The 20,606-nt window shown below is 51.1% G+C and overlaps 3 protein-coding genes and 1 pseudogene across 6 annotated transcripts; 2 read left to right on the top strand and 2 right to left on the bottom strand.

Moving 5' to 3' along the window:
- The first annotated feature begins 455 nt into the window (after positions 1 to 455).
- Positions 456 to 2,785, top strand: KLHDC9 (kelch domain containing 9). Its single transcript, XM_047704489.1, has 4 exons — positions 456 to 1,522; positions 1,821 to 1,980; positions 2,072 to 2,270; positions 2,512 to 2,785. Exons 1-4 carry the CDS (start codon positions 1,005 to 1,007, stop codon positions 2,676 to 2,678), a joined length of 1,044 nt encoding a protein of 347 aa, XP_047560445.1. The 5' UTR covers positions 456 to 1,004; the 3' UTR covers positions 2,679 to 2,785.
- Positions 2,786 to 2,994: 209 nt separating this feature from the next.
- On the bottom strand, positions 2,995 to 17,233 carry PFDN2 (prefoldin subunit 2). Its single transcript, XM_047704496.1, has 4 exons — positions 17,012 to 17,233; positions 4,650 to 4,738; positions 4,418 to 4,541; positions 2,995 to 3,296 (listed from the first exon to the last, which is right to left on the bottom strand). Exons 1-4 carry the CDS (start codon positions 17,231 to 17,233, stop codon positions 3,120 to 3,122), a joined length of 612 nt encoding a protein of 203 aa, XP_047560452.1. The 3' UTR covers positions 2,995 to 3,119.
- On the top strand, positions 17,106 to 20,425 carry NIT1 (nitrilase 1). Of its 4 annotated transcripts, none has more exons than XM_047704492.1 (7): positions 17,106 to 17,233; positions 17,827 to 17,925; positions 18,173 to 18,427; positions 18,558 to 18,661; positions 18,878 to 19,011; positions 19,165 to 19,290; positions 19,882 to 20,425. In XM_047704492.1, coding segments are annotated over exons 1-7 (987 nt in total). In that variant the 5' UTR covers positions 17,106 to 17,231; the 3' UTR covers positions 20,149 to 20,425. The 4 variants fall into 4 exon arrangements, with proteins under 4 accessions (XP_047560448.1, XP_047560450.1, XP_047560446.1 ...); XM_047704494.1 differs by having other exon boundaries at positions 17,109 to 17,233; positions 18,173 to 18,233; XM_047704490.1 differs by having other exon boundaries at positions 17,197 to 17,264.
- On the bottom strand, positions 19,634 to 19,736 carry LOC125086490 (uncharacterized; annotated as a pseudogene).
- Positions 20,426 to 20,606: the final 181 nt, after the last annotated feature.

The raw sequence follows: 20,606 nt of genomic DNA, 5'->3' as shown, positions 1-20,606 counted from the left end.
CTGTTTCTGCCCCACACTGTTTCTGCAGAGGAGAAACCTGATTAGATTAGTCGGCTTGGCTCTGCGCCTCTCCGTTCTTCACTGGGTCCTGGAGGGACAGAGCTGGGAAGAGGCTCAGGGACTTGATGGAATTAGAGGGAGACGCCGGGGAGGGGCGGGGTCTGTTTGCTCCCCCCGCCCCCCACCCAGCTTCCAAGGGTGGGGAGCGGCCACCCCGGATCTCCTGGGGAGAAACACCAGCCCCTCATCTCCAGTTCCAGATGCCACCGCACCTCAGTCTCCTTGCGTTGCGTGGGCCTAAGAGGCGAGCGGAGATCGGGAAAGATTCTCCCCAGCACGCAGGAGTGAGAGTTCTCCGAGGCTGGAGCATCCTCCCTCACGCGCGAGCCAACCCCGCGCACGTGACGCCGCGCCCCGAGAGGCGGGCTCCGGCGCCCCCTAGCGGCCAGAGCGGAGCGGCTGCTCCCGCTGCGGCGCCGGCAGGGACCGGCTTCCGAGAGACCCCGCGACACGCAGCCCACAGCACGGTTACAGTGAGAAAGCGGAGGCGGCCTAGAGAGACTCACCCTGAGAGTCGGGCGCACGGCCGGGACCAGAACCCAAGTCTCCTGACTCCCAGGCCAGCGCCCGGCCGTCCGCAGCCTTGCCCTCGCCCTTCTCCCTGGGGAGCGCAGGTGCGGTTAGAAACCGGTGTCGCTCCTGCCCCTGCAGAGCCCCGCCTGCACGTCAGATCAGCTCGCAGCTCTGATAACGCAGCAGTCCCGCGGGGGACCGGCCGCGCTCCGATCGCCGGCGGCTGACAGTCTTCCAGGATTGTCCCGGACCTCGCCCAGCGGCCGGCGCCCTCCCGCAGCTACCCGGGTCTCCGGTCTCCACGGTAACCCGTGCTTTGCGACCTTCACTTTGCAGCGGTCGCGCTGCCGGTGCAGCGGCGGTTGCTGGGCGACCACGGGGCGGCGGGGAGCCAGGGACCCCGGCGTCCCGGGGTGGGGGGTGGGGGCGGGATGGCGCTGGCGGGGTCCCCGGGGGGTGCAGGCTGGACCTGGCGGCCGGTGGCTCGGGACGCGCTGCTGGCGAGAGCCTTCCACTCCTGCACTGAGCTGCAGGGCCGCTTCTACCTGGTGGGGGGCCTCCCGGGCGGGGGGGCGACAGAGCCGAGCGGCGACACGGTGGTCTTCGACCCTGCCGCGGGACAGGCCGTGCAGCTGGGCGCCCAGGGCTGCCCGCGGCGCAGCCACCATGACGCGGCGCCCGTGGGCGGCCGCTGGCTCTGCGTGGTGGGCGGCTGGGACGGGGCACGCCGCCTGGCCACGGTAGCCGCCCTGGACACGGAGCGCGGCGTGTGGGAGGCGTGGAGCGCGGCCCCCGGCAGCCGGCCCCCCGCCGGCCTCAGCAGCCACACCTGCACCCGCGTCTCGGACCGAGAGCTGCGGGTGGCGGGCCGGGAGGGCGGGACCCGCACTCAGCGCCGCTACGGAAGCATCTACTCGCTGAGGCTGGACCCCGGCGCCCGCACCTACTGGTACGGCACCCCCTGCCCCAAACATGTCACCCGCCCTGCATCTCTGCCCTAGAAAAGCGAAGGCTCGGCGGGAGCGCGGGCACCCTCTCCGCATCCTGACCCCCCCTACCCCCCCGCATCCACCCTGACGGCGAGAGCTGAGCGCGCTCCCTGCAGGTGTCCCCTCCTCTCCTCTGCCCACAGCGGCCTCCTTGTCTCCTTTCCACGCTTGCCACCAGAGAGGCCAAGGGAACAGGCAGGACAGTCCTCCTCTCTCCCGGACAACCCAACTCAGGCCCGAACTTCTGCACACCCACAGCTATAAGGAAGAGGGCTGCCACACAGCCTCCCGCTCGGGTCACTGCGCCGCCCTGCTCCCGACCTCGGGGCACCCCCCAGCTCACCAGCTGCTTCTCTTTGGGGGCTGCAACTCCGCCGAACCAGAAGTAGCTGGGCACTGGGGTCAGGGGAAAATTAAGGTAGTATCTGCTCACATGTTGCTGAGGGTGGAAGGGGACTAAAATGGCAAGACCCAAATCCCTCCAGCCAACCCCTTCTTTCTCCCGGAAGGAGGAACCACCCGCCGCCCCCCGTTTGATGGAACAGCTTGCCAGGCTTGTGAGGACCCAGCAGGGCTCCCGGCAGGGGCCCCGGGGCCTGCGGCATCACTCATGCTCTGTGGTGGGGCCCTTCGCTGTGCTGTTTGGTGGAGAAACTCTGACCAAGACCAGAGACACCATCTGCAATGACCTCTACGTCTACGACACCCGTGAGGGGCGCTGGTGGAGGAGGGCAGAAGGTGGGGAGGTGGGAGCGCGGAAAGGATGGGTGGGGTAGGGAGGAGCAAAAATTAATCGGCAAGATAAAGGAACACACAGCGTATTAAACTGTGAGGAGGCCCACAGTCAAGTGAGGAGGGAAAAAACGGGCAAACCTTCGGTCTTGTGAGGAGCAGAAGCCCCAGGGTGCCAAAATGCCGCCACCTCAACGAGCACTTTCTTACCCAACAGGCAAGTCCCCTTCTCTGTGGTTCCACTTCTCCAGTGCAGACCATGGGCTGAAACGTGTGGGCCATCGGACCTGCCTCTGGAACGATCAGCTTTACCTGGTTGGGGGTTTTGGTGAGGACGGCAGGACACCGAGGCCACAGGTTTGCGTCCTGGACCTATTTATCTAAAGGGCAGTGCCAAGACGTAAGCCTCTGCTTTGTGGCAAACTCACACAGCGCCATCCCCAGAGCTATCCGCCTCACTTCAAAGGCTTATTAAATTTCAATCTGAGAGTCAACATTTGTCTGTGCGTCTTTTTGTGGGGAGGGCAGTGAACAAGCAGCCGCATGTTTATTTGCAAGGGGAAGGATAAAATATGGGACCTCCTCTCATATCGTGAGCCGTTAGCCTGATGGACCCAAACCCCACAAGTCCTAGGCTTTCCGTGCCTCATGCAAATCCCACCCCTAACACTGGGAGAAAGCTTCAGGCTAGAGCTGAGCATTCTGACCAAAACATTTAATTAACAAAAAAATATTACAATAGCAGAGAAAATAATAATAATAACAATAAAGAGAAATTAGGAGAAGTGGGAGTCAGGGTAGAAAAAAACGCAAAGGCCTTGGTCCCTAGGAGACCAACACTCCCGCTGAGCTGGACTTAGCCCCGGCCCCTTCCGAGCTCTCCTTGGCTGCCGGCTTCTCATCTTCCCCCACCAGACGAATGTTGTGCTTTTCCCGGAATTCATTTAATTCTCTTCCCTTTGCCTGAAGCTGCTGTGTGAGTGCCTCAATGATCTTCTGTATCTAGAAGGCAAGCGACAGGGATTACATGAATAGGATTTTAGCACTCCCTTCCCCTGGCTGGGATAGACTGTGGCTGGGGACTGACGGAAGGATAATATCTCCAGCCTCACCAAATATTGACAGGAGAGCCCAGACCCTGAAAGTCTGCCTCTCTCAAAAAATCAAAAGGGATTTATAAACTTTAATGTACATAAGAACCACTTGGGCTGTCTGTTTTTAAAATGCCACTCCATGGGGCACCTGGCGGGCTCGTTGGTGAAGCATATGACTCCTGATCTCAGGGCTGTGGGTTCAAGCCCCACGCTGGGCGCAGAGATTACAAAAAAAAAAAAAAAAAAAAAAAAGCCACTCCACAGGCCCCACCTCCAATTGTCCTGAATCAGTGGATCCAGAAATGATATAAAAATATCATTTTTTAAAAAGATTTTAATTTATTTATTTGAGAGAGAGAGAGTGAGAGAGCATGAGAAGCAAGAAAGTCAGAGGGAGAAGCAGACGCCCCATGGAGATGGGAGCCGGATGCGAACTCCATCCTAGGACTCCAGAATCATGACCTGAGCTGAAGGCAGTTGCTTAACCAACTGCGCCACTCAGGTGCCCCAGGAAGCAGCATTTATTTTTTTATTTTTTATCTTTTAAAAGATTTTATTTATTTGACAGATAGAGATCACAAGTAGGCAGAGTGTCAGGCAGAGAGGGGGTGGGGGAAGCAGGCTCCCTGACCCCCAGAGAGACGGATGCAGGGCTCGATCCCAGGACTCTGGGATCATGACCTGAGCGGAAGGCAGAGGCTCAACCCACTGAGCCGCCCAGGCGCCCCAGGAAGCAGCGTTTTAGACTGTCGTCCAGATGACCCGGATGCAGGCATCCACGGACTACACTGGGAGAAACACGGCTGTGGCCGCCTCCTCTCCCCCAGCTCAGCCAGGTCCCAGGGCGCAGGGCGAGAGGCTGGCAGCCCCATCTACTCCTACTCCTACTCGTGTGAGTCTAGACTTAGAGGATCATAACAAGCGCAGGCTGACAGACTGACAGGCTCCTCACGTCTCCTCAACAGGGGCTCCTACCTGCTCGCCTGCACGCGCCCCCCTCCCCCGCGCCCCTCGGGCAGCCCCGCTCACCTGCTCCTTGTTGCTCTCCAGGGCCGGCAGCACCTCTTTGACCGTCCGCTCCACCAGCACGCCTCCCACCATGCGGTAGCACTTGCGGGCCTCGTCCACCTCCTTCAGGGTGTCGATCACCAGGCTGCGGGAGGGAGGGCAGGTGGCTCTGAGCAGCCGGCCCACCCCGTGGCGACCGACCGCACAACGGCCGGCCCGCTCTCCCGTCGCTGGCTGCCCCCCACCTCCTCACCTGTGCTCGTTCAACTCCATCTCCAGCTCAGCGGCTTTGGACGCCAGCCCCCGCTGCTCCTGTCGAAGGCGGTTGAAGCCAGCGATCACCTTAGGAGAGGAGAAAGTGAAGTGAGAGAGGAGACGGCGGACATGGCAGAGGCTCCAGCAAAACACAGAAGGGAAGCTCTGGACACTACCTCGGAAAAGGGGCAGAATCCAAGTCTGTGATTCCTCCCGTTAACGTCTGAATGTTAATGTCCACGCTGCCGGAGCCCACTGCGACCGGGAACTTGCCCGCCCCTCCTGCAGCTTCCCGGTGGTGAGGGACAGCGCAGGTGCTACAGATGGGGGTGGTGCGGGGAGGAGAGCTCCCCCAGGAGCTCAGACTTGCAGGGAGAGAAGGCTGTGAGCAAAGGCTCCGGAGTGAGGAACTCTCGTCGTAACCCTCGTTCGGGTCTGCCCAGGGGAACTGCCCTTCCTGAGCTCAGGGGGCTGCTTGTGGGGCTACTAGTCACAGGACCCGTGCTCCCTGGCCACGGGGGTGGCGACCTATCCTGTACCAGAGCTTCTGTACAGGAACTGTTGGGGAGAGACAAACAGGTCCGGAAGACAGCAGGAGCGAAGACAACTGTCGCGCACAGATGATCCTCGGTCCCTCTTCCTGAAATCCCCAAAGCTGCCCTAGTTCTTGAACTCGGTGTGACCCAGTTGAACCTCTCTTTTCATTGTGTTCAATTCTCTGAAACGCCCACTAGCCTTCCGAAATACTGCTTAAAAAGAAACCCAAGAAGTTGGCCAGAGTCTGTTTCTGTAGCCTAGAAACCCTCACTAACACAAGCTCGTGGAGACGCACTGCCCGCCCTGAAGCCTAGAGGATGAGAAACGGGGGGGGGGGGGGGGGGGGGGGGGGGCGGGGTGCAGGGGAGGCGCAGGAAGTCGCGTATGTAAAAGCCAGAGGAATAATCACCGCCAGCTTCCGGCTCCCCAGAAACAGAGCAGGGAATTAAAACGGCGTGAAAACCTGACCGGGCACCATGATCACCATCCCCATGACTCTCAACACAGGGCTCTGAGGACTGTTTGGTGAGAATATCACATGAAAGGCAGAAAATGTAATGAGGGCAGAAAATTATGGGGGTCGGTGGGATGGGAGGGGAAAAAAAGAAAAGGAAAACCTTTTTCCAGGAGACAAAAAGACCAGGTTTCGGATTCTGTCTCTGCCACATACCAGCTCTATGGCCTCAGACATTCTACCGTATGGCTCTCAACCCTGGCTGCACATCAGAATCCCTAGGGGAGTGAAAAGTGTGAAAAGTGGTGCCTCAGGACATTTACATAATCACTGGGTGAGGCCCAGGCCCCTCAGTATTTCTTTCTTTCTCTTTTTTTTAAAGATTTTATTTACTTATTTTTAGAGAAAGAAAGAGAGATTGCCACATGCATGCAGGGGCGGGGCAGAGGGAAAGAGAGAACCCCAAGCTGACTGCACTGAGCCCGGAGCCTGGGGCTCCATCCCATGATTCTGAGATCCTGACCTGAGCCGAAATCAAGAGTGTAAGGAGTGGGACACTTAACCCTGAGCCACCCAGATGCCCCAGACCTCAGTATTTTTAAAAGCTCTCCCACATAATTGTAATGTGCAGCCAGAACTGAGAACCGCGGGCTTACCCGCCCTGAGCCTTAGTTCCCACATGGGAGACGCACACGGGACCTACTCTATTGAGCTCAAGTATGAAAGGACTCTGTACGCAGTAAAGTCCATTCGCTTCTACCACCGCCCTCTCTCCAAACCCCCACAGCACCCCAGTGAGCTCCCGCCCGGACTGTTGCTGGAGCCTGCTCTCCCACTCACATCACGTCCAATCTCACCACCACTAAGGACCACCCACCTGAACCTCACTAGGATCTTCTATCTCTAGTTCTCTCTGCAAGGCTCATCTACAGCTAGTAAGATCCTAATGGCCACCCCGACATCCTTCTACTGCTCAAAAAGCCAAGGAACGGGTCTGACGAGGACCCTGCCACTTGAGTGGCGAGCTGCCTTCTCCCGGCCCCCACCCGGCCTGTCCGTCTCCCTCCACTCCGTCCACTCGTTCCAACAGATGCCTTGAATCTAAATCCTCTGTAAGCCTCCCCCTTCGCCTCCACTGCCTATACCAAACTATTCCATTTGCAGTTAGCTTTTTCTCCGCCGTCAGTGTCACAGATCAAAATAATTTTACCTATGAAAATTCCATAACTAAACCAGATTCTAGATGCTCCCTTAGCACCCCAATGACCCACTCTTCTGGATGAATGTTGTTAAATACACCAATGAAATCAGCTGAAGAGTCTAAGATTTCTGAGGCCTCAACTTATTTTCCTTAATAATTAGTAAGAATCAGGGCACCTGGGTGGCTCAGTGGGTTGAGCCTCTGCCTTTGGCTTGGGTCATGATCCCAGGGTCCTGGGATGGAGCCCCGCATTGGGCTCTCTGCTCAGCGGGGAGCCTGCTCCCCCCCCCCACCCCGCCTGGCTCTCTACCTACTTGTGATCTCTGTCTGTTAAATAAATAAATAAATAAATAAATAAATAAATAAAATCTTTTTTTTTTTTTTAAAGATTTTATTTATTTATTTGACAGAGAGAGATCACAAGTAGACGGAGAGGAAGGCAGAGAGAGAGAGAGAGAGAGAGGGAAGCAGGCTTCTTGCTGAGCAGAGAGCCCGATGTGGGACTCAATCCCAGGACCCTGAGATCATGACCTGAGCCGAAGGCAGCGGCTTAACCCACTGAGCCACCCAGGCGCCCAATAAATAAAATCTTAAAAAAAATTAGTAAGAATTTAACTCTCAACCACCAATTTAACATAACTAAAGACAAAGGAGATATTTTTTTTTTTTAATTCCAATTCTTCTTCAAACATTCTTGCTAATTAACAACCCCTATTTCCTCCTGGTCCAGTTTATGAACCTGTAATCAAATGTCAAACTAGAATAAATCTATTTAAATGTATGAGTTATCCACAGTTACTATGGAAAATTTCAGCCATTGGTGCCCTTAAAGAAAATGAAATCTCTTAGCAGCCGACTGTAACCCAACTGGAAATTAGATGCCGAATGAACTGGTATTAACATGCCGTCTCTGGGCTCTGCCACATAATGAAGACAGAGGCTGTGATGCAGCCCCACATTCTTCCTATTAAAATACAACTTTTCTTTTCTTAAGATTTTATTTATTTATTTGACAGAGAGAGAGAGAGATCACAAGTAGGCAGAGAGAAAGGGGGAAGCAAGCTCCCTGCCGAGCAGAGAGCCCGATGCGGGGCTCAATCCCAGGACCCCGAGATCATGACCTGAGCCGAAGGCAGAGGCTTAACCCACTGAGCCACCCAGGCGCCCCAAAATACAACTTTTCTAATGGTCTTCTCCCCTAGGGCTAGAATTAAATTTCCTTCTCTTTCCCTTATTCCTGTTCTCTTGAAGTTGTATGCTATAATCACGGGCGGCCAGGTCACTGCCGATTCTCTCTGCCCTACTAAACTCATCATATTACATGTAAACCTCCCGACTGAGAAAGAAGCCAATTAAATTAAAATACCAGCTGCTTATTCTACTCAAAAGTAACTTCAATCCTCGTAACTACACAGAGCTCTTCACATTCTCATAATTGGAACGTCCAAACAATTTTATACAGGACATAGTTTTCTTTTTTATCCCCCCAGCTTTACTGAGATATAACTGCCATATGACATTGTGTAAGTTTAAGGTATACAAGATTATGATTTGTGTACATACCGTGAAATGATTACCAAAATAAAATTAGTCAACACATCCCATATGTTAACCCCTTCCATGTGCTCACATATAAATGCGTATCATGTCTGGATGGTTCAGTCAGTTAAGTGTCTGCCTCTTGATTTGGGCCCAGGTCATGATCTCAGGGTCATAAGATGGAGCCCCACGTCAGGTTCTGTGCTGAGTGTGGAGGCTGCTTAGGGTTCTCTCTCCCACTCCCTCTGCCCCTCCTCCTCCTCACTTGGGTGTATGTGGGACCCGCTCTCTAAAAATATATAATAATAATAATAATAATAATAATAATAAAAGCATATTAGGGCACCTGGGTGGCTCAGGAGGTTAAGTGTCTGCCTTCAGCTCAGGTCATGAGCCCAGGGTCTTGGGATCGAGTCCTGCTTCGAGCCCCGCATAGGGCACTCTGCTTAGCGGGGAGCCTGGTCCTCTCTCTACCCCTACTTGTGTTCTCTCATTCTCTGTCAAATAAATAAAATCTTTTTAAAAAATTAAAAACATCAGGCTCCCTGCTCACCAAGGAGTCTGCTTCTCCCTCTGACCCTTCCCCTCTCATGCTCTCTCTCAAATAAATAAATAAAATCTTTAAAAATAAATAAATAAAAGAAAAAAAAACCTAAATAAAATAAAGTATATCAATTCCTTAAATTTTTGTTTAAAGATTTTATTTACTTATTTGAGAGAGAGAAAGTGAGAGCACAAGTAGAGGTGGAGGGCTGAGGGAGAAGCAGACTCCCCACTGAGCAGGGAGCCCCACACGGGACTTGATCCCAGGACCCTGGGATCACCACCTCAGCCAAAGGCAGATGCTTAACCAACTGAGCCACCCAGTCGTCCCCCCCTAAATTTTTTTGGTAGAAAATTTTTCCAATTCTCTTGTGTCCCTAATTTTCAACCATGCAGCCTGCCTTCTAAGCTTTACTATTAACCTTTTTTGAAATTTTAAATATGCAAATACAACCTCTTTTTAAATACCAATTTCTTCCACGGTCCTACAGTAATATACCTTCCTCCACAGTTTGTAAGTAAAAGAGCACCACTCTCTGCCGACCACTCTGTTCCTCTTTATCTCACTTAAGTCTAAAATAAAAACACATTGTAAGGGGTGCCTGGGTGGCTCCGTGGGTTAAAGCCTCTGCCTTCAGCTCAGGTCATGATCTTAGGGTCCTGGGATCAAGCCCCACATCGGCTCTCTGCTCAGCGGGGAGCCTGCTTCCCCCTCTCTCTGCTGCCTGCCTTTCTGCCTACTTGTGATCTCTGTCAAATAAATAAATAAAATCTTAAAAAAAAAAAAACAAAAACATTATAAGACATGTACTTCACTTTATAGATCAGCAGACCGAGGCTGGTGGGGTATGGGTAAGAAAATAACACAGTGAACCAGTACTTCCACCCAGGTTTGTTGAACTCTGAGAATCTATATTCTACTGATGTATTTTTACCAGCTTGTCATGTTATCACCTCTCATTAAGGTCAAACTGGGCCGGGTGAAGGGGACGGCAGGCACTGGCCAGCTAAGTCAGAAGAGCATGAGACTCTTGATCTCAGGGTTGTGAGTTCCAGTCCCATTCTGGATGTAGAGATTACTAAAAAAGAAAATCTTAAAAAATATATCAAGGGCGCCTGGATGGCTCAGTTGGTTAAGTGGTTGACTTCAGCTCAGGTCATGAACCTCGGGACCCAGCAGGCACTGTGCTCAGTGGGGAGTCTGTTTTTCCCACTCCCTTTGCCCTACCCCTGCTCATGCTTTCTCTTTCTCTCTCTCTCTCGCTCTCTAATAAATAAATAAATAAATAAATAAAATCTTTAAAAAAAAAATTCAAACTATTTTCATTTGATTTATGTTCCCTTTTCTTTCCTTTTTTTTTTTTAAAATTTAATCAATACCATATAGTGTTGGTAACTTCAGGAAAAATCTGTAATCATTAGCTTTACCTCCAAAATGTCCTTTGGCCTGCTTACCTACATGATGTTTACTATTATTGGGTTCAGTGAAGAACAGAACAATAGGTCAAGAATTATGACTAGATTCACCTGGAAAAGCATTTTCTGGGGTGTCACTCACTAAGTATCCTCTTTTCAGTTCAGGGCCCCCTTTCCTGACAAACATACTCAACTATGAAGAAAATGTCTTGACTAGAGGCTCCTGGGTGGCTCAGGTCAGAGTCTCCCTTTGGCTCAGGACATGATCTTGGAGTCCTGGGATCAAGCCCCACGTCATCAGGCTCCCCGATCAGCTGGGAGTCTACCTGTCCCTCTCGCTCTGTATGTGCTTGTGTGTACTCACACACGCTCTAATAAAGAAATAAAATAAAATCTTTTTTTAAAAAAGAAAACATCCTTGACCTTAATACTCCAACAAATAATGGTTCTCAGCCCTTCTCTTCATCTTCTTTTTTTAGGACTATTCCGTACTCACTGTCTCCTTTCCTCGCCTCCCATTCACTCCCAACCCAACTCCCAAACTGCCTTCTCTCTATCACTAGCTATTAAACTATCATTACTAATTAAACTATCCTCTCAAAAATCACAAATGGCCTCTTACCATATTCAACAATTTTTTCTCAATTTTCACTCTGCTTCTCTACTTTCTTTTTTAAAAAAGATTTTAGGGGCGCCTGGGTGGCTCAGTGGGTTAAGCCGCTGCCTTCGGCTCAGGTCATGATCTCGGGGTTCTGGGATCGAGTCCCGCATCGGGCTCTCTGCTCAGCAGGGAGCCTGCTTCCCTTCCTCTCTCTGCCTGTCTCTCTACCTCCTTGTGATCTCTGTCAAATAAATAAATAAAATCTTTAAAAAAAAAAAAGATTTTATTTATTTATTCGACAGACAGAGATCACAAGGAGGCAGAGAGGCAGTCAGAGAGAGAGAGGAAGAAGCAGGCTCCTTGTCAAGCAGAGAGCCCGATGCAGGGGCTCGATCCCAGGACCCCGAGATCATGACCTGAGCCGAAGGCAGAGGCTTAACCCACTGAGCCACCCAGGGGCCCTCTACTCTCTTCCTTTAAGGAGCAACACGGCAGGTGGAAATAGCCCAGACTTGGGTCCGACACGGGTTCATATCCTAGTTTTTCCTGTGGTTTGGCCAGTTACTAACTTTTCTCTTGGTTTCCTCATTTATGAAATGGATCTCATATACCATGCGGGAAGGGTTCTAAGCATCAGCACTACGGATATTCTGGGCAGGAGAATATGTTCTTATGGGGGGGCTGTCCTGAGCAATGCAGGAGATTTAGCAAGCTCTCTGCTTCTACCCACTGAGAGCCAGAAGCAGCTCCTACTTGTGACAACAAAAAACGTCTCCAAGCATTACCACATTTCTCCTGGGGCGAAGTCAAAGCAGGCTGAGAACCACTGCCTCAGGATAACAAGGAGAACTAAACTGAGGGAACATGTCCAGTGCACAAGACAAGGAAGGTTCTCGTCTCTCTTTTATTTATTTATGTATTTATTTAAAAGATTTTATTTATTTATCAGACAGAGATTACAAGTAGGCAGAGAGGGAGGCAGAGAGAGAGAGAGGAAGAAGCAGGCTCCCTGCTGAGCAGAGAGCCCGATGTGGGGCTCGATCCCAGGAACCCTGGGATCATGACCTGAGCCGAAGGCAGAGGCTTTAACCCACTGAGCCACCCAGGCGCCCCCTCTTCTCTCTTTTAGCTTCCAGGGCCCTTCGGTTCTTTGGATCTCCTACCTCTCTTAATACTCCTTCCTGGGATGCCTGGGTGGCTCAGCTGGTTGAGCTGCTGCCTTCAGCTCAGGTCGTGATCCCAGGCTTCTGGGATAGAGTCCCGTATCCGGCTCCTAGCTCGGCAGGTTGCCTGCTTCTCTCTGTGCCTTTGTCTGCCATTCTGCCTGTTGTGTGCACACACTCTCTCTCTGATAAATAAATAAAATCATCAAAAAAACAAAAACAAAACAAAACACTCCCTTCCTCTTTCTGAAGTTCTTCCTCTCATCCCCACCATGGAGACAGGATCTAAGATTCTTTTCATAGTACTTTCTTTGTGCCCTAGACCATTTCAACTGGTATCTTAGCTACTTCTATGGCTTCAACAATTGACTTTATTCTACTGCCTGCAAACCCAGGCCTTCTCAGAAATTCTAGACCCATACTTAAATGTTAGAAGAAGGAGCCCTGAAGTCTGTCAGAAATGGGTTCACAATATAACCATGAGCAAGTTATCTCTTTTTCTTTTTAAAAGATTTTATTTATTTATTTGTCAGAGAGAGAGAGAGGGAGAGAGAGCGAACACAGGCAGACAGAGTGGCAGGCAGAGGCAGAGGGAGAAGCAGGCTCCCCACAGAACAAGGAGCCTGATGTGGGACTCGATCCCAGGACGCTGGGATCATGACCTGAGCCGAAGGCAGCTGCTTAACCAACTGAGCCACCCAGGCGTCCCGAGTTATCTCTTTTTCAAATCTGTTTCTTCACCAGTAACATGAAGACAGGCACACCTGGGGGACTCAGTGGGTTAAACCTTTGCCTTTCGGCTCAGGTCATGGTCTCAGGGTCCTGGGATCCAGCCCCGGACCGGGCTCTCTGCTCAGCGGAGAGCCTGCTCCCTCCCGCCGCCCCCCGCCCCCGCCTGCCTCTCTGCCTACTTGTGATCTCTCTCTTTCAAATAAATAAAAATAAAAATCTAAAACAAACAAACAAAAAACATAAAGGAGGGGGAGAAACCTCCTTTGGAGTGTATCAAAGGATATATTCCAAAATGGTAATAGTAGTTATGTTTGGATACAGGATCATGGGCAATTTATTTTTTTTTTGTACTTTTTCCTGTGCTTTCTACATTTCCACAAAGAACATGCCTTATTTTATGTAACAGAAAAATAACAACAGTATACCATACATCCTTCTGTGACTCCCTCACCGCTTACATTAAATTCCAAATTCTTTGTCAGGCAAAGATCCAGCTTGCTTTAAGCACCACATCTTTCTTACACCTCATGATTTAGCTGAACTAACCAGTTCCTGCACTTCGTGTCAGCCTGTGCTTTCCCTAGCTCTCCTCTTATCCGAGTCCCTAATATCCTATTTCCATTACCACCTGTTCAAATCTATCCGATCCTTCAGGCTCAGCTCAAACATCTCTAAAAGGATCATGTATAAATGGGAAAGTATGTCTGCCTGATTCTCAAATCACTCACTCAATTGAAAGCCCTGCTCTTCCAGTTACTGACTCTGGGTAAGTTAAAGTGTCTGAAATGCAAATGTCCTTATCTATAAAGGGAGGACAATATAACCTTGTTACTTCCTTCCATCTTGTTTATAAGGACACATGCAGCTCACATTTGCAGGAGTGATAAATCATATATATATATATATATATATATATATTTTTTTTTTTTTTTTGTTTTTTGTTTTTTTAAAAAGTCATCTCTAGGCCCAACATGGGGCTTGAACTCACCACCCTATGATTGAGAATCACATGCACTACCTACTGAGCCAGCCAAACACCCCATAAATCTTTTATCTTTTACCCAGTGTTCTCTCTGGAACACAAAGGCCACAGAACATTAAGCAAAACAGCCTCAGAACTCAATTATCACAATTGCTCAATTTCTTTTGAGGGCTTCCCTTTCTCCATAACCCTTAAATATTGGTTCCACCCTTCTTCTGCTTCTTTTTTCACTTTCTGTACAAAGCCTAGATGATTTTGCCCATAACCATGACTTTGTCTACCATCCATAAGCTTAAGATTCTCTAATCTGTATCTCAGATTTCTGTAACTCAAGATTTATACGTCAGGGGCGCCTGGGTGGCTCAGTGCGTTAAGCCTCTGCCTTCAGCTCAGGTCATGATCTCAGGGTCCTGGGATCGAGCCCCACATCAGGCTCTCTGCTCAGCGGGGAGCCTGCTTCCTCCTCTCTGCCTGCTGCTCTGCCTACTTGTGATCTCATTCTCTCTGTGTCAAATAAATAAATAAAATCTTAAAAAATATATATTTATACATTAAGCTGACTACTAAAATGTCTCCACTTGAATGTCCTACAAGAAACCCAAACTCAGGGGTGCCTGGGTGGCTCAGTGGGTTAAGCCTCTGCCTTCGGCTCAGGTCATGATCTCAGGGTCCTGGGATGGAGCCCCGCATCAGGCTCTCTTCTCAGCAGGGAGCCTGCTTCCCCCCTCTGTCTGCCTGCCTCTCTGCCTACTTGTGCTCTCTCTGTCAAATAAATAAATAAAATCTTTTTTTAAAATTTTATTTTATTTTACTTATTTGACAGAGAGAGAGATTACAAGTAGGCAGAAAGGCAGGCAGAGAGAGAGGGGGAAACAGGGTCCCTGCCGAGTAGGGAGCCTGATGCGGGGCTCCATCCCAGGACCCTGAGATCATGACCTGAGCCGAAGGCAGAGGCTTAACCCACTGAGCCACCCAGGTGCCCCTAAATAAATAAAATCTTAAAAATAAAAAACAAAAAAACCCAAACTCAAAACCCCAAAATAAACTTACTTTCCCACTCCCCACCCCAACATTTCCTATCTTCCTACATTCCCTATGACACCAGCATCCATCAAAGACAGAAATCTGAGAAACATCCTAGATTCCTATCCCTTTTTCTTTGCACTGAAGGTCTGCATTCCATCCTATATTTTAAGTCTGTCTACCTGCACCCTAAACACGCCAGGCAGGTTCGTGCCTCAGTGATTTTAAGTATATGAGTCCCTCTACCCAGGAAATTCTCTACTTCCTTCTTTGCTCGACTAACTTCTCTCACCCTTTAGAATTGAATTGAAGGGTTATCTCTTCCAGAAAAACAAACATACTCTATTCCAGTCACCATGCAAAAACACTTTGCATGCATTTCTTGTCTAATAATCCTAACAGTGATGAGGTATGCATGCACCATTATATTTTTACAGGAGGGTAAGGTGAGAGAAGTAACTCATGGAAGGTCATCTACACATAATAAATAGTAGATATCTGATTCAAACACAGATCTGCCAAACCTCAGTGCACTTCTTACGCTCTTAGCCACCCCACTATACCACAGCTCCCCTTTCCCATCCACTCCTCAAATCCCATAACCTCCTGCTTAGTTAGACAGTCCCTCTTCTAGCTGGCATAAAGAGGGGCCTGTGCAGAATATTGTACATCTCTGCTGTTTGGTTTCTCTTTTCTCAAATGTGTCTGTGAGCAATCCTGAAAACAAGGTCTACCTCATGTATCTGTTTCCCTGTACCAAGGAGAGGGCCTAGCACATGGTAGAGCCTCAGAAAATATTAGGTTCCTTCTCCCTTCCCTTCCACCACAACTCCCCACCCCGGAGGGTAGAAACTATCCCTTCACTCCTCCACAAAATCCCACAGCACTTTGTACCTGTTAGGACACTCATCCTCTGCCCCATGTTAGCATTCTGTACGTCTTATTTTACTATGAGCTCCTTGACTGCATGTGGCAATTCGAAAAATCTTTATGTAGATGGCTTTGCCTGTAGTAACTGCTCAACAAATAACTGATAAGTGAGCCTGTAATTAAAAGAGCTGTTGCGGGGGCACCTGAGTGGCTCAATGGGTTAAGCCTCTGCCTTCAGCTCAGGTCATGATCTTGGCGTCCTGGAATCGAGCCCAGCATCGGGCTCTTGGCTCAGCGGGGAGCCTGCTTCCTCCTCTCTCTCTGCCTGCTTCTCTGCCTACTTGTGATCTCTGTCTGTCAAATAAATAAATAAAAATCTTAAAAAAAAAGGGGGGGGGGGGCGCCTGGGTGGCTCAGTGGGTTAAGCAGCTGCCTTCGGCTCAGGTCATGATCTCGGGGTCCTGGGATCGAGTCCCGCATCGGGCTCTCTGCTCAGCAGGGAGCCTGCTTCCCTCTGTCTCTCTCTCTGCCTGCCTCTCTGTCTACTTGTGATCTCTCTCTGTCAAATAAATAAATAAAATCTTTAAAAAAAAAAAAAAAGAGCCGTTACGTTTTCCTTTCTATCACGTAGATGTCTTCCCACCTCTATTCAATACTAGCCCCACCACTGGCAAACCATGGCTCCCACGCCACAAAAGGCTTTCTGAGTTATTTATCAAACGTCTCCCGACGCTAGACACTGGGGGAAATGCAAACTCCGGTTAGAAAAGGGTTTCTGGTCAATAAAGAAATTCAATCTAATAATGACTTGCGAGCCAAAATAGTATGGAACACTACACTGTTCAAGTATGTGAGTCACGTGGCTCTGCAGAGTGAGGGCGATTGTCAACGTGGTTTCAGGGTCACGTAACAGACTACACAACCAGCCCGTTGACGAGTCCCCCGGGATCCGTTACGAGCTGCCTGGCCCAGCCTATCCGGTTTGAGGGTGCGGAGAAGTGGGGAAAGCGACGACCTATCTCCCCTCACAACTGTGCATCCTCCCACACCCCGCATCTCCGGGCTCTGGGCCTCCTGCCGGCTCACCCAACACCCCAAGGGAGGCGTGGCCTTCACCTACCAACCCTCCGGCTCTCTCCCGGGAGGCTCGGCCAGCTCCTCCAAGGACCCTCCCCTCTCTAGGCGGCCTCGCAAAGCTGGAACCGGGGTGAGGCCTGCACCAGCCACAGGCTCCCCCCTCTCCCCGCATCGATTCCGGACCCGGCTCGGTTGCCCTCCTTCGCGTTCTCCGCTCCTCACCTGCTCTGCCGACACCGCCCCTTTCCCCGCGCCGCTACCGCTGCTCTTGCCGGTGCGACCGCAGCTCTCCGCCATCTTCGTCGCTTGCTGGGCTTCCGGCGTGCGCGGCCCCGCCCCGCCGTGCGTCACATCCGGCCTGGGAGTTACCGCCCACTCGCCCGCCTGTGCTTCCAGGCTGCGGTTCGGTTCGGATCCTGCGGATGGTTGCAGCCGAATCTTCATGTAGGACCTGCTGCCTATTCCGCCGGCCGCGGCGAATTCCGCCTGCAGTGCTTTAACTTGTGCCACAGAGACACTGCCCCTGGGAGAGGCGGAAAGGACGGGTTAACTGGAGCGTGGGGACGCGGGTTGGGATCTGCGTGGGTGCCAGTGCCCTCTGCCTCCACGGGTGGCGGGGAACCAGGGAAAGTGAACTTCCGCTCCGAGATTGCGGGGTGAGGGGAGGAATATGCTTTGAGCAGTAAAGCTCTGCAGTTGCACAGGCGAAGAGCGAGGCTGGGAAAAAAGCGAGGAAGCTTCTTGGAGACGACTTGAACCGCGGATGCGTTCCGCTCGGGAACAGGGAGGGCTTCAGTTTAGTACAGATCCCTGGAGGTCCAGGTGCTCGGGCGCCGAGCAAAGCCCTTTCCTCTAGCTTCCCACTTTATGCTCTCTTCCTGTAGCCCATAATTACTCACACTAAAGAGTGTTTTGAAGACTTGGGGGGTTTTACTGGGAGGGCCCTGATTCAGCCTCACAGTATGGAGAGGTCAGAGAATCCTAGAAATACACTGCTTGAGGGAGCGGTTGGTGTCCTGATTTCTCACCTTCCTCAGGCTGGGCTTCATCGTCAGGCCTCCTCACCAGCTCCTGTCCCTTCTTCTGTGTCCTGGACTCCGGATACCTCGACTCTCAGTACTTTGTGCACAGCCCAGGTAACATGTTCTGCTCATTTCTCAGTATCTGTCAATTAGTAGATGCTCAAGAAATGTTTGTTAAATGAATAGAGGGTGGGAAACACGGGGGTACCAGCCATTCACAGAACATTTCATCAGTGGGTGCCCTGAGGAGAAGAAATCAAAGGGCCCTGCAGCCCTCCTGCAACTCCACTTGGGACCCTTACTATTAAACTTGCATTTCCCCATTCTGGGATATCTGAGTCCTGCCTGTGCCAACTCACAGGGCCAGAGCCATGGCTATCTCCTCCTCTTCCTGGGAACTGCCACTGGTGGCTGTGTGCCAGGTAACATCAACACCGGACAAGCAGGAGAACTTCAAAACATGTGCTGAGCTTGTTCGAGAGGCTGCGAGACTGGGTGCTTGCCTCGCCTTCCTGCCTGAGGCATTTGACTTCATTGCAAGGGACCCTGCAGAGACACTACACTTGTCTGAGCCACTGGGTGGGAACCTTTTGGGAGAATATACCCAGCTTGCCAGGTATCGGGGAAAGGAGGAGGGAAAGATTGTTTCTCTGTTGGGCAGTGTCCCCAAATTTCCAGACAGGAGGGTAGAACATTGAGAAGAGTTGCTAGTGTTGCCTCCTCCCCCTTGCCTTCCTCCCCCCCAGGGAATGTGGACTCTGGCTGTCCTTGGGTGGTTTCCATGAGCGAGGCCAAGACTGGGAGCAGACTCAGAAAATCTACAATTGTCACGTGCTTCTGAACGACAAGGGTGAGACTTTGTAACTCTTTAGCCATCTCTTTCCTGGCTCTTCTAGCTAAACTAACATTCTGCAGAATTCTCACCTCGGTTTGTTTTCCTTGGTCAAGAGTTTTAGGGGTGTTTGTGCTTCTGATCCTAGCTCATGAGCTAGCCCCCTGGGAGGAGGGAACCAAGCTGGGCTTCTAGAACACCAGCACTGAGTATTCCTTCTCCTTCTTCCTCCAGGGTCAGTGGTGGCCACTTACAGGAAGACCCATCTGTGTGATGTGGAGATTCCAGGACAGGGGCCTATGCATGAGAGTGACTCTACCATTCCTGGGCCCAGTCTTGAGTCTCCTGTCAGTACACCAGCAGGCAAGGTGGGAGCTGTGAAAGGATGAGGCGGGGAAGAGGAAAATAGACGTACTTTGAAGTAATAGAGGATGGCAAGCCCTAAGGAGTGGGGTAGGCGGCGGGTATGCCTAGATGCTATGACAAACGGGACAGGGGCATTAGGCTGTTTTTCATTCCAGATTGGTCTAGCTATCTGCTATGATATGCGGTTTCCGGAACTCTCTCTGGCACTGGCTCAGGCTGGAGCAGAAATACTTACCTACCCTTCTGCTTTTGGATCTGTTACAGGCCCAGCCCACTGGGAGGTAAAAGGACCCCTCTTCAAAACATAAGGGCCTTCAGGGCGCCTGGAGGGTGCAGTCGGTTGAGCATTCGAGTCTTGGTTTCAGCTCAGGTCATGATCTGGGGGCTGTGGGATCGAGCCCTGCATCGGGCTCTGTGCTCAGTGCGGAGTCTGCTTGGGATTCTTTCTCCCTCTGCCCCTCCTACTTGTGCTCTCTCCCTCTCTCAAATAAATAATCCAATCTTCAAAAACAAAATGCAACAAAAAAACAAACCACACACACAAACATACAGGCCTTCTTTGAGCTTCATTCTCCTGCCTTGGCCCTACCAACTGAAGGGTTTTCTTCCCTCTCCACCTAGTGGGAAAATTCACTCCCTAGATTGTTACCTTTCATTATGTTGAAGAATAATTAACTGATAAGAACAGATACTACACTTGATCTTAGCCAAAAGGCCGAGAAGCGATGTTGAAGAATAATTAACATAGTAAATCGTTCCCAGGCAGTTATCAGAATGGTCACAATGAGTAGATTGGCCTGTAATGTTCATCACCTATCAATTTCCCACTAGCTGCTGCCTGCCTAAGTGGACACACGTCTCCCCACCCCCAGGTGTTGCTGCGGGCCCGTGCCATTGAAACCCAGTGCTACGTGGTGGCAGCAGCACAGTGTGGACGCCACCATGAGAAGAGAGCAAGCTACGGCCACAGCATGGTGGTGGATCCCTGGGGAACGGTGGTGGCCCGCTGCCCTGAAGGACCAGGCCTCTGCCTTGCCCGGATCGACCTCCGTTACCTGCGGCAGTTGCGCCAACACCTGCCCATGTTCCAGCACCGCAGGCCTGACCTCTATGGCAGTCTGGGCCACCCGCCGTCTTAAGACACTGACTTCCAGGAGTTGAGACTCCCCGTGAGCTGGTGTGGCTGTGACCTGAAGGCAGGACCCAGGTGTGGCTCCCCTCCCCTGGAGAACCTTGCCTCTCTCCACGGAACACAGGCTCGGCTTCTTGGGAAAGAAGAAACTTTCACCTGAGCTCAGATTGTAGTTTCAGAAAGGTGGAATTTTATATAGTCACTGTTTATTTCATGAAAACTGAGTTTCTGCTGAGGGCTGAGCAGCACTGGCATTGAAAAAAATAGAATCATCATAAAGTCTGTGTCCGGACATCTCCTTTGGGAGCTCCAGGGGGAGGTGGTGGTGCACCAGTGGGACCAGGCTCCAGCGCTAGGCCTCCTGGCTCACTCGCCATGCCTCCCTACCCAAATAAAAGTGCAGCACTCAGTGCATGTCCCAGCCCCGCGCTCGACGCTTGGGGGTGGGGGTGGGCTAGAGAATGG

The sequence above is a fragment of the Lutra lutra genome, chromosome 15 (genome assembly GCF_902655055.1).
Source record: "Lutra lutra chromosome 15, mLutLut1.2, whole genome shotgun sequence".
Taxonomy (NCBI): Eukaryota; Metazoa; Chordata; class Mammalia; order Carnivora; family Mustelidae; genus Lutra; species Lutra lutra.
This window is presented reverse-complemented; position numbering and strand designations above follow the sequence as displayed.